Source organism: Neopsephotus bourkii, unplaced genomic scaffold (assembly GCF_033783945.1).
Source record: "Neopsephotus bourkii isolate Nb327-2 ecotype Australia unplaced genomic scaffold, CSIRO-AGI_Nbou_v1 NB_399, whole genome shotgun sequence".
NCBI lineage: Eukaryota > Metazoa > Chordata > Aves > Psittaciformes > Psittacidae > Neopsephotus > Neopsephotus bourkii.
This window is the reverse complement of record NW_026900903.1, coordinates 85,128-97,191: the sequence shown is the minus strand read 5'-3', so window position 1 is coordinate 97,191 and position 12,064 is coordinate 85,128. Positions and strand designations below refer to the sequence as shown.

The following is a 12,064-nucleotide window of genomic DNA, read 5'->3' as shown; positions in this document are numbered from 1 at the left end:
CTGTTCCCTTGGCAGTTACGTTCTGATGCTTCACAGCTGCTCTGTTGTGGAGAGAGTTGTGGTGAGATGCAGGTGAAGGGCTCTGTTTTTCAAACTACTATCTTCAAATGAAAAAGGAAGACATTATCTAATGTTGTATTTAGTAGTAGGAGTATTATTAAAAACCTTTCTGTACCTTAAAAGTTATAATTATTTTAATGTCCTATGTTAAAGACAACATTTTTCAGAAATGTTTGGTTTTTGGAGGGAAGTCAGCTGAAGTCAGAATGAAGTCAGTCAGTTCACAGTATTTTCCAGAGGTTGTATCACTTTTTTTTTTTTTTTCCTTCAGGGCAGAGGCTTTTCAGTCACATCAGAGTGAAGGGATGTGCCTTATCTTGTTAAAATCTTTTATTTCATGCAACAAAGAGATTTAGGAAGCCTGAATATGGTAGCGATGTTCTCTGTAGAAAGCACAGGGAGAGAAGCTGACAGAGAAGTGTCTTCAGTGGGTCCAAGTGCCCAAATGATTTCAGCCAAGTAGCAAAATAGGTATCAAACAAGGGATTTTTAGTAATCCTTTCAGAAGCCCTATTTAGGATGAAATTGCTCAGTAATCAGCTGGTATACTTAGTTTCCTCTTGTGAGGACTGCTTCCTTCCTGCTGCTATTCTCCTGAGCCAAAGGAGCATGGAGAACCTGCAGACTGATGGCATGGTAGCTTAACTGAGCTGGCTTTTTCAAATTAAAGTAAATGCTGAGAGTACCTCTGGAAGAAGGATAATCACCTGAGAGATGATTTCAGGTGTTCCTGTAGGTTCAAGTAGCAAGGCAATTGGAAGTGGTAGTTAGAAAGAAGTGACAGATATTAAGACATAAAAACCATTTCTTTATTTCTTCATCTGAAGATAGAGATGAGCAAGGTTTGTATGGCCTAAATAGATTATTGGTATTTTTGTTGTCACTAGCAGTGTGTGGAGAATGTACATAATAAAACCAGTGTAAATTTACCGCATTACTGTTGGTCTTTCTTGCTTTTACCATGTGTCATTTGTGCTTGCATTAGTTTGTACTTAGATATGCTTAGATAGCAAGCTTTATGCTTGGAAACAGTTTATGATTACATGTAGTGTAAAATAAAACCAGATTGTTTACAATATGAACTATGTCTCTAAACCGATGAAGGGATTTCAGCTTTTTTTCTATAGATATAACAAAATGTCTTGTAATTTGAACTTGCTTCTAAAATTTTTCTAGCTTTTTTCCCATAGACTCCTTAGTGATTATGTACCAGTCTGTGACAGGGTTCTGTGCTGTTCTTCCCTTCCCATTGTTTTAGGATCCTTCTTCCCCAAGGGCAAGCCCAACTCATTCACCACGTGAAAATGGTATAGATAAAACTCGGCTGCTGAAGAAAGATGCCTCTAGCAGTCCAGCATCTACAGCCTCTTCAGGAAGTTCCACTTCCCTCAAATCCAAAGAAATGAGCCTGGTGGGTAGCAGTCTGTTACCCAGATATGTTGTTCTTTCTTGTGAGGTCTGTCTCTCCATTCTTTTGCCACTATTTGTGGCAGAAAGTACATGGCTCTAAATGTTTGAAGCTGAAATAGACTACTGTTCTTCCAGGCAGTGTTTAAGCATCATTTATTTTTTCATGAGCAATAGCTATGGTTTAAAATAGTCTGAACATAGACACCAAGAAGTCGTACTGGCTTTTGTTAAATTCTTCTAAGTAAGCTGTTACTCTCTGAAAATATTTGCTGCAGTATCACTAGTAGCTTGATGAGATTCTCTGTAGCTTTTGTGTCACAATTTTTTGGTACTATGAGCTGTAGAGGTATTTTGGTTTTGTACTCAGACTGGCTGTGTCTAGTGTTAATTGAGATTAGTGTTTCCAAGCTAAAATAATTTGGTGATGCATAGTATATTCTCCTGAAAAAAAATAGATCAGGCATATTTTTTTTTAATGCTAGTGGAAAAATAATTTTTTTTTTCTTAATTTTGGCAGCAGTCAGAAGGTCAGCATTTCTCTCTCACAAGTTAATGTTGTCAGCATTGCCTGGATTTATGAAAATTGGCTGAGGGACTAGATAGTAGGTGCGCAGCATCCCAGCTGCTGTTGTGATAAATTGTATAATATGGCCTGGATTAAAAATAATACTCATTTAATTTGTTTAATGATACCAGCATGAAAAAGCCAGCACGCCTGTTCTGAAATCCAGCACACCGACTCCTCGAAGTGATGTGCCAACCCCAGGCACTAGTGCAACTCCAGGACTTCGTCCAGGCCTTGGCAAGCCTCCAACAATGGACCCTCTGGTGAACCAAGCTGGTAATGCATTACCTCACGTGTTTTTATGGTTCCAAAATTAATCTTTTTATGTACGTAGTTCTGTGCAAATGTTAACTAAATATATTGCTTTGTCCTTGATATCAAGAGAGGGCTTGATGAGAAGCAGATGTTTGGATTATCAAGAGTTTGAATATCTTTGTGTCTTATCCTTCTTTGTTTACTTTTGTCTTTATCTTTTTTGCAAATAATCCAGAGACGGAATGCAATATAAAAAGACTTCTCAGAAGTTTCTGGTGCTCATTCTGAATGCAGTCTCTTCTCCAGCTCTTTGCAGTGAATATTAGTAGACTCAGGCAATGTAAATCTTGACAAGTACAAGGGGGAAGTTTACTTCTGCTATTCAGGCTGGTACAGCACAGTTGCTTCAGACATGAGCTGTGTAAACCATGTCTGTCAGTTTTACTGCTTAATTTGGCTAAGGAGAGACTAACGTAAACAGGGAAATATGACAGCAATGGAAATAGGTAATGCTAGAAGAGATTGTTAGAAGTAATCAGCAAGTTCAGACTTCAGTAGATCCTATTTACACTGAGTGAAAAGAGGTGGCAGTACTGATAAATTATGGCATTTGACAATGTGCATACGTGAGAGGGGAAGGCTAGGTATTATGTGGAAAAAATGGACTGGATTCTTCCATGTGTGTGGGAATATATAAATAAAACTGTTTCATTATTCCATAGCTGCAGGTTTGCGGACACCATTGGCAGTACCAGGACCGTACCCTGCTCCATTTGGAATGGTACCTCATGCTGGCATGAATGGAGAGTTAACCAGTCCAGGGGCAGCCTATGCCAGTTTGCACAATATGTCACCCCAGATGAGTGCTGCTGCTGCTGCAGCTGCTGTGGTTGCCTATGGAAGATCTCCTATGGTAGGCCACATATTGCATGCAATCTCAGTTCTGTGCGCCGTGGTTCACTGAGAAGAGCTACATGCTTCATTTAGCACTGTCGAATTCCCAAGTTATAACAGTGCCAGAGGCTTGACAGCTTCACTGTGTTTCATTTTATTGTGTAGGTAAACAAATTTGCACCTTGAAAACCAAGAATCTCAGTGTATTTATTTCCCTTTTTTTCTTCACCTTCATCAGTGCTTTGACTAATGAATAAATGGCAAAAAAAAAATTTTGTGCTTTGAGAAGGTTGTTTTGGTAGCTATGAAGTATTTCATTGCTGCTGTGGACATCGTCTTGTCTCTTGCTGAACCAGATATGTGTTCCATGCAGACATAGCAAATTAATCTTGAAGCATGTAGAAGAATCTTAATTTTGTCTCTTTCCTTGTATATTGGTTTTTGTGGAAGTTACTTGGTACATGTCTTGAGCTCTGTGATAAGGTGTGTTAAGTATAGTTGTGGGTGTAGCAAGTAAATGGAGCATAGCAGTTAGAGATGTTGTCAAGCAGAACAACCTAGGGGCCTGAATCTGTAAACACGAGCTTGGTGGCAGTTTTCTGCATAGACAACCTTACCTACTTGTAAATTTGCAAGATTGGATTTAAGCTTGTATTTGGTTCATTAGGGCAGAAAATGTGGAAATTCTAAATAGCATATGTGCTCCCTAAAGCAAGAGGAATTTTAACTTGGATGAAAAATAAAACTAGGTCTGTTTAGTCCCGAATTTCTGTTTGTATTATTTGATGTATATACTCATCCAGGATATAAAAGTAAAGGGAGCGTAGTATATTTAAGATACGTGAGAGAGCTCCTAGCTGATGTTGGCTACACAGTGCAATGTGGAGCCATGCAGGTTCTAGCGTGGGTCTGATGCTGTTTTCTAGCACCTTGCTGTGCCTGCATGGGCGCACACTGCTGTCATAGAGTTTAAGAGCACTGGCGTGGCTACACACAGGGGTATTTGTGTTCAGTGGTGTGAATGCATGGTAAACATTACTGGTTTTCTGTTCTCCTATAAATATGTCTAGCAGAAGCATTCCTAGGGAAAATGTCTTGTTCCACCGCCCATGAAGGCTGTGCACTTATCTAATACTAGGTATAAAAGACGCGTTTTGGTTAAATGCAAGTATCTTGGGAGTGAAGAGAAGGGGTTTGTTGAATTAGAAATTACAAGTGTGAGATTAATTCATTTTTCATTGTCAGGTTGGGTTTGATCCTCCTCCTCACATGAGAGTACCTGGAATTCCTCCAAATCTGGCAGGGATTCCTGGGGGAAAACCGTAAGTAACTTTTACCATTTTGGTAACATCTGCAATATCTGGAGAGAATAAAGTTATCTTGCGTCAGTGAATTAAGAATTTTAAAGTAGGCAGTGTCTGGTTGTTCCCAGGAGATTGTTTTAGATTTCTCCTGGCAAGAGGTACAGCATGTAGATTCTCAAATGTTAGTTGTCATATCCTGAAACAGGTGTACATATAGTTATTTTGAAGTAAAAGCTGTTGAAGGTATACTTTTAAGGCTTTTTTATTTCCTCCTTTCTGGGAGAAGTTAAGAGGACTGCAAACTGGTAGCCAGTGGTAAAATACGTAAGATAAAACTTACTGAAACTAAACTTTTTACTGTGTTGAGTGTGAATATGTATTGCAAACTCACAGACTCATGCCTGGCACAGGCATGAGAGTCTGCAACTGTTGGTCACAGTGGGTGTCTGAAGCAGCTACTTTAGCAGCTGATGCACACCTTGCACAATAGAGAAAGCTCTTTTAAATGTTTTTGTGAGTGTGCAGCTGGAGAGCAAAAGGAATGATGAAGCAGTTGTGTAGCAGGTGGTTTATAGATGTAAGGTAGCTTTTGCAATAGGTTCTTTTATTGAAAAGTTTCAATTACTGAAGATAGGGTGGTTAGATAAAATACTTGTGTTATGCTGTGGCTCATTGATGTTACAATAAAACGAATTCATCAAAAAAACATTTTTTTCAGTAATTTGGCTTTGGCAGACTGTTGAGATTTAGCTTACACATGCATGGTAGGCTCATGAGCATGTCACGGTAAAAAAGTGATTATTTTTTAAGTATTTCTGGACAACTAGTTATACAGGTACAAACAGAGCATAGACTGCAAATTTGACTAACTCGTTTTCTTGGAAAGAGTGGGGCAGAGAAAATTGCAACAGGTTTTTCAACACTCTGTACAACCTGTTCTTCATCCCTTCATGCTTGGCGTTAAGTCCTGTCTTCTCTTTCAACTGGAAGTTGTAGTTAGTTTCTGTTTAGGTACTTACAATTCTGAGATTCACTTAACACTTTGCACTTTCTGTGCTGGGTGTTCCTGTTACATGCTGTCTTCTTTGCCAGTCTATCATGGTTTAATTTTTCCTTTTGCAGCTTCAGGAAAAAGCCAGAAGCTTGTTTTTAGAATACTAAGTTATAAGACACGCTGTAGTGAAAGTTATACACCCTTTGTCTTCCTTTTGAACTCCTGTTAATGGTTAGTGATACATTGTAATGATTGTCATGCAGACATCCTTAAAAGTACACCAGGTTAGAGGCAAAAAAAAAGTGTGTTTTTTCTTCTACTCTTTTTCCATAGCAGTAGGAAAAGAGCAGACTTAGATTAGGAAAGCCATTCATTGTTGTTACCCACTGTGCTTCTAAAACAGATTTAGCTATCTGTTGGCAGCATGAAAAACCTGTCAAATCTTTTTTAAGGATTTACTTAAAGAAAAGTTGGTTGTATGTTGACAAGATTCCTGAAGTGAGGGTTCAGTGAGTTGGTGTAATGTGTCACATGGTGGTATATTTAAATTTAGTGCAGTAAGGAACAGGCTTTGTTCTCAAAATGTTCTTTTATTAAGGGTCAGGGTTGCTCTTGGTGACTTCAGTAGAATTTGGCATACTCACAGAAAGTATTTTTTGAGATTGTGTAGTCCAGTGGCTGTAAGTTTTTACCTTTAAACACGTATATTCATCAGCTTCCAGTGACTTATTCCATTAGTAATGCTTCTCAATATTTTATGTTATAAGCTATGAGACCCTATTTTTGTTCAGTCAGAAACTTCCTGTGGCCGAGTTCTAGTTGTTGCACAGGGCACAAAAGCAGTGCATATATGATGCTATACGTTGTATCCTGTGATTGCATAGCTGTTATAGGTGGGGGAGGGGTGCTCGTGGTTTATTTGTGGGGTTTTTTTTTGTTGTTTTTCATTTGTTTGGTGGTTGGTTGGGGTGTTTTTAATCTTTAGTATTTTCAGCACTTTATTTACACTGCTTTGTAGATCACCTACAGTGTTGCTACATACTCTCTACTTTCCACTTGATTTGCTAATGTGATCTCTAATATATTTTTGTGACTGTGTTACTTTGGCTGAGTCAGTCATTTCATCTTAAAGCGACTTCTTTTCTTATCTTTATTGCGAGGCAAGCCTAACATTCCATAAACTGATCTGTTATCTTTCCATTGACAGCTTTAGAACAATCTTGTTTTACTGTTGATTGCTATAGCTAGCTAGGTGCTGTTACCTGCAGCATCTTTGATGAGTATCTCTTACTTATGCTAGGCAAAAACTGTGTTTCCTATACCAAGTACATGGGTTATATAATTATGAAAACTAGTGGAGTATTCCTGGTTCATTTACATCATTTGCCTTTTCCTAGAGTGTAGTTAAGGTGCCACACTGATGTGATGAGATGTGGGGATTGAGTCTCGTTTTGCAAGTGGTACAGTTAATTTTCAAATTGAACCTTTGGATCCCAAGATATATGTGTATGCTTACGGCTGCACCGTTTTTATCAGTGGTTATTTTAGGGCTTTTCTTTCTTTGTTTTCCTTTGGTTTGTTTTTTTTGTGGTTTTTTTTTTTCCGCTCAGCTTTTCTTCCAAGAGAAAATTAAACTATTTCCAAGGGGGTGACATTTATTACCACCCACTTTTTTTTTAACCCCTGTGTATTCTGAGATCTGTTAGAAAAATTGGCTGAAGTACCCACTCCTACATGTCTGTCTGCCTTTTGTCAATGGACTGTTATCTGGAAAGCTTGCCTTTTTCTTGCCTTCCTCTGTAACTTCATTAAATGCAAGTCTTCTCTGTCATCTGTATATGTTCCTGAATGTTAATCTGTCAGTTTTGCTCTTTGCAGAGTCGTAATTTGTTAGAAGTGGTATAAATGTACTTGGGAGATTGGATAGCAATCTAGAAAGTCAAAGTGTATTCAGCAATTTCTTAATTATACAAATGAGCTAGTCTTTGCATGTGGTAGCAGGTTGTGAGTTGGGTTTCGGTTTTGTGTGTGTGTGTGTGCGTGCGTGTGTGTAATTGTTTTGTTTGTCTTTTTTGTTTTGCGTGGATGTTTTGTGTTGGGTTTTTTGTTTTCTTTTTAGTTATTTCCTATAAGGCTTTTCAGGTTTTACATTTTGCTTTGATATTTTGGTCTATGCAGATATGATCTCATGTTAGTTGTTTTCTCTCTTCAGTTGTTTCTAGTTCAGTAATTAATTTTGCAGACAAGGACTTGTCTATATGAATGTGCATCAAGTAAATTTCCATGTTCTTGGTTTTGAGGTTGATTTCCATCAGTAGTAGATTATTGTCGTTTTAGGAGCTCTTCTGTTTGTTTTTTGTTGGTGGTGGTTTTTTTGGGGGATTTCCTTCCAGATTGTCTTGAGATATCACCTAATCAATAATCATCTTTGTCTTAGGTTGTGGGTGGGAAGTGAGGTCTAGTTTTGGACATGGACATGTGGTGTCAGAGTTTTGCACTCTGTCATTCTGATAGAATTAACTGTGCCCTGGATTGCAAGTTCTTGGTGTGTTTTTGTAAAAATGTTTTTTGCTTTGCATAGCAAGGTACTTATTATCTTTTAGTCTTCTATAGCTGCTAAATTAATGTTCTTATGGATTTCTCCTTGATGTGAACCACACCTTCTCATAGCTGAATTGTGCACTAAGCACAGATTTTCAAGCTCACTGAGAAGATTTACATCCACATTATTGCTTCCCTGCAGTTTAAAATTGTGAATTAATGGTAGCATTGAGAACAAACTTATTTCCCAGTATTTTTTTTAAATGTGGTTTTAATTGAAGCATGAGGTGTTACAGACACAGAGCTGAAAATACACATTTCTCATTTTAGTGGGAAAAGGAAGTTCCACGTGGTAAATGTTAACTCTTTAAACATCTAGTTAGAAGCTGACTTTTGTATGTGTTTTTTGAAAGAATGCATGCTGTTAGTGAATTGCTCAAAGCAAAAATAAAAAATATTTCAGTTCTACTGACCTTCACATTTGTTCAGTGAATGAACAATGAGGAATGCTTTAATGGAAGGCTGTTTCCAGTACTTGTTATTCTGGAGACAGAAGCTTTCCTTGTCCAGGGAGTGTCAGTCTGGCAAATGATGAAAGATTTTTCAAAGTGAAAGGTATGTGTAATGCAAGGTTGTACCATAATAGCTACTAGATACAGGTTACTAGTGCACAGAAGTATGCTGACCGTGGTGATGTTAACATGGCATGACTCACATCTTCATGCAAATAGGAACATTTGCTGTTCTGTGTGCTTCTCTTGGGAGGGACAGAAGGATTTGACAGTGTGTAGCCGTTTCTTTACACAGTGGATTGCCAATAACTTGCACTGCAGAAAAAGCTGTCTTGGCTTGTAAGAAATTATAGATTGTTTGTTAAGCCCTAAAACTCGGTCATCTTGAGTCCTGACCAGCTGGTCTTGGAAGCAAATGCCTACTCAGGATGATAAAAAAGAGCGACTACACTTATGATAAATATATAACTTCACTTTAAACACGGGCACACTGTTGAAATTCTGTGTGATCAGAATAAAAGTACACTGCATAAGTCTGTGGTGTTTCAGAGCAGAAGAGCCATCATAATTCTACAGTATGCATGAAGTACTTGAAAAATATTCCTATTGTCTTCCCCCCACCCCATCTCAGCAATAACTGAAAAGCCTTGTGTATGCAGAGAAGCATTTCAAAATACCAGTTATTTAGGTGTTTTGAATTGAACAGAACATTTACATTGCAGTCTTCCATTAAAAGAAAAAAAGTCAGGTAAAGTAGATTATTAATTTTATTTATGCTGGAAGAAATGGCATAATACCTGCTTGACTATTTTTTACAGTCCATGATAAAAGCAGGACAGACTGAGACTTCAGAGTTGTGCAGATCTGTATACTCTTAATGCTAACAAATACTCTGCAACTGACTTTGATCTGGAGCCCAGGATCAGGCCCATCTTTTCAACATCTTAAGTGCTATGACTTTAGCTGGATTCTGAATCTGAACCTGAACCAGAGCAGTTTTTGAGCCTTGACTAGTCTTGTTGCCACTCCTTTTCTGCTTTCTCTTTCATCATCTGTTTAGTGAGTAACTACTTTGGGACAGTCCTGTCTGTACTCCTTTTCATGGAAATTAAACAAATTTCTAGTTAAGCCCTTATCATTACTGTAATTCTTCATACAAGTAAAGATAAAGGGTCCTGTGGGAAGAAATACTTTTGGTAGGCTGTGAATCTTGTATACATGTAACGGAGTGAATTTTGTGCTTCCTTTCTTATCTTGCATTTCCCATTCCTGACATTTATGTGACCAAAATGATTTGTCACCTTTTGCACTCTTTTGTCCTCCATTTGTGCTTATTCTTTGAGCCGGCTTATTAACTTCTTTTGTTTAATTTTGTTAACCAATTTTTACCCTTTTGAGAAAACTGTGGTATTGCATGGGCCTGCTTCCACTGTTACCATCTGTTTGAAGGAACTGTGGAGTTCTTTTGGCTCTCTACTTCTCACTGTTTTTCAAAGGAATTATCTTCTGCTCTGTTCCTGGGCATGTTCAGTTGCTTTGTGATGTCTGTTACAGATCCAGTCATCTTTCTTGTTCTTCCTTTCAAACTGTGCAGTACTTGGTAACATGCAATAAAATACTTCGAAAATACGAGCTCAGAACAGAAGATCAAATTGAATTGTCTATTGTTTGGTCCTTGGTAGAGGGATGCAATACTAATATTGAGCTACAGTGACTGAAGATTTCTGAGGAAGAAGGTACATTTGGAAAAGAAAGGACAACTTTGAACACAATAATGTATTAGAGAAATGAAGTCATCACTACAAAGACCATAGCTTATTAATGGGGAGAAGAAGGGGGAAGGATCTCAACATTTTTTTATCCACTTTGGCCTCTTGAATAATGATGTTAATGTAACGACAGCATTGAAAACATCTGCTATGGATGGGTTTAAAACGGAAGAATCGAAAAGAGATCACCAGTGTAACAAAAAATCAGCCTTTTGCAGTAGTATTTTCATTATTATTTAAAGCAAATGAAGAATCCCCCTCTGCACTTGAAACCTTTTGTGCTCTGGTCTGTAAGTATAGCTGACTTTCAGCATTGCCATAAACATGAAGAAATAATTTTGTGTACTTTCCCTAAAGAAGAGTTTTTCTTCAGTGCTGGGATTTACTTCCTCAAACTTCAGTTTCATATACTTGAAATCATGCACTGAATACAAATAAAAGGTGTTACAGAAGTGCCAAAAATACCTGGGAAACCAAGCGTTTCAGCTTTTCTGAAAAACTCAAGAAAATATAATTCTGGGAAGATGGTATCAAGTTCGTTATGAAAGGTGTGTGCAGCCGCTCTGCAAATTTCTATTTTCTGTTTAAAGCGCTAGTTACCAGCTGGAAAGAGAGGCATGTGAGCACAACTAGTGCTGCTGTTTAAGATGAGGTACAGAAATGGAGCAAAAATTGATCTTTGGCTAATGGTTCTGCAGGACAACAGGTGCAGGTCTCATGGAAGAACACTGGAAGAGCAATAGTGCCTGCTGAGGGTTTGTTGCTGCAGGACTTGCAGGCTGAGACTTGGAACTGCTGGCTAGAAACCAGGGCTTGAAAGATCCTTTGATTATCCAGGTAGCTGACGAATACCAGCCATGACCTTAGTGCACAGAGTTAAGAGTAGAATTTAATGTGTTTCCCCACTGCACGAATGCTTCAGGTGAGGCAAGCTGAAAATACCTGTCCTTGTCTCCGTCTGAGGTTTCATGTGCATGCATGACTTGGCACTGTAGCTCTGATTATCATGAAAAAAAGATTGACAGATCAAATAAATAATACTGGTTTTCTTGCACTATGCCACTCTAACTGGCTGATTATTATATTTTTGGTTTTGTCTTCTCTCTCTTCCCCAAAAGAGCCTACTCCTTTCATGTTACTGCAGATGGTCAGATGCAGCCAGTTCCTTTCCCTCCTGATGCCCTCATTGGTCCAGGAATCCCTCGCCATGCCCGTCAGATCAACACTCTGAACCATGGGGAAGTTGTGTGTGCAGTTACCATCAGCAACCCCACGAGACACGTATATACAGGTGGGAAAGGGTGCGTCAAAGTCTGGGACATCAGCCAACCTGGCAACAAGAGCCCTGTCTCCCAGCTGGACTGCCTGGTAGGTCAACGGGAACTTGTACATAAGGGTACCTTCTACTTGGAGACTCAATAAGGAAATAGCTGGCCTTGTCTGGATTCTGTTCATATTACATGGAAATAGCAGGCAGTTCTGTTTCTTGATTTATGTATTTAGCTGTCTTTTTTTAACATGTAACAGGTGGAGTTGTGGAGAAGAGTTCTGGTTTGTTTAGGGATAAATACCATCACTAGGGGTCAAGTAGCAGATCAGATAAGACTTCTGAGTAGAGAGTGTAGCTGACTTTTTTAATTCTTTCCTTTCTAGTCATGATGATGATTTTTGTGCATGAGTTTAAAAGGAATGTAGCCAGGCTTATGCAGGGCTGCACAGAACTTTCCTAGGTGTTTTACTCACACCAGTAGTGACAACCT

The 12,064-nt window shown here is 38.5% G+C and overlaps 1 protein-coding gene across 4 annotated transcripts in view; it reads left to right on the top strand.

Annotated features, from left to right (window-relative positions):
* The window catches only part of TLE1 (TLE family member 1, transcriptional corepressor), a 79,105-nt gene that overhangs the window by 53,892 nt on the left and 13,149 nt on the right, over positions 1 to 12,064 (top strand). For all 4 annotated transcript variants that reach the window (XM_061349309.1, XM_061349307.1, XM_061349308.1 and 1 more), the window contains 5 exons: positions 1,319 to 1,471; positions 2,167 to 2,311; positions 3,013 to 3,203; positions 4,430 to 4,506; positions 11,423 to 11,672. In XM_061349309.1, coding sequence (XP_061205293.1) covers positions 1,319 to 1,471; positions 2,167 to 2,311; positions 3,013 to 3,203; positions 4,430 to 4,506; positions 11,423 to 11,672 — 816 coding nt within the window. The remainder of the gene's footprint in view (positions 1 to 1,318; positions 1,472 to 2,166; positions 2,312 to 3,012; positions 3,204 to 4,429; positions 4,507 to 11,422; positions 11,673 to 12,064) is intronic.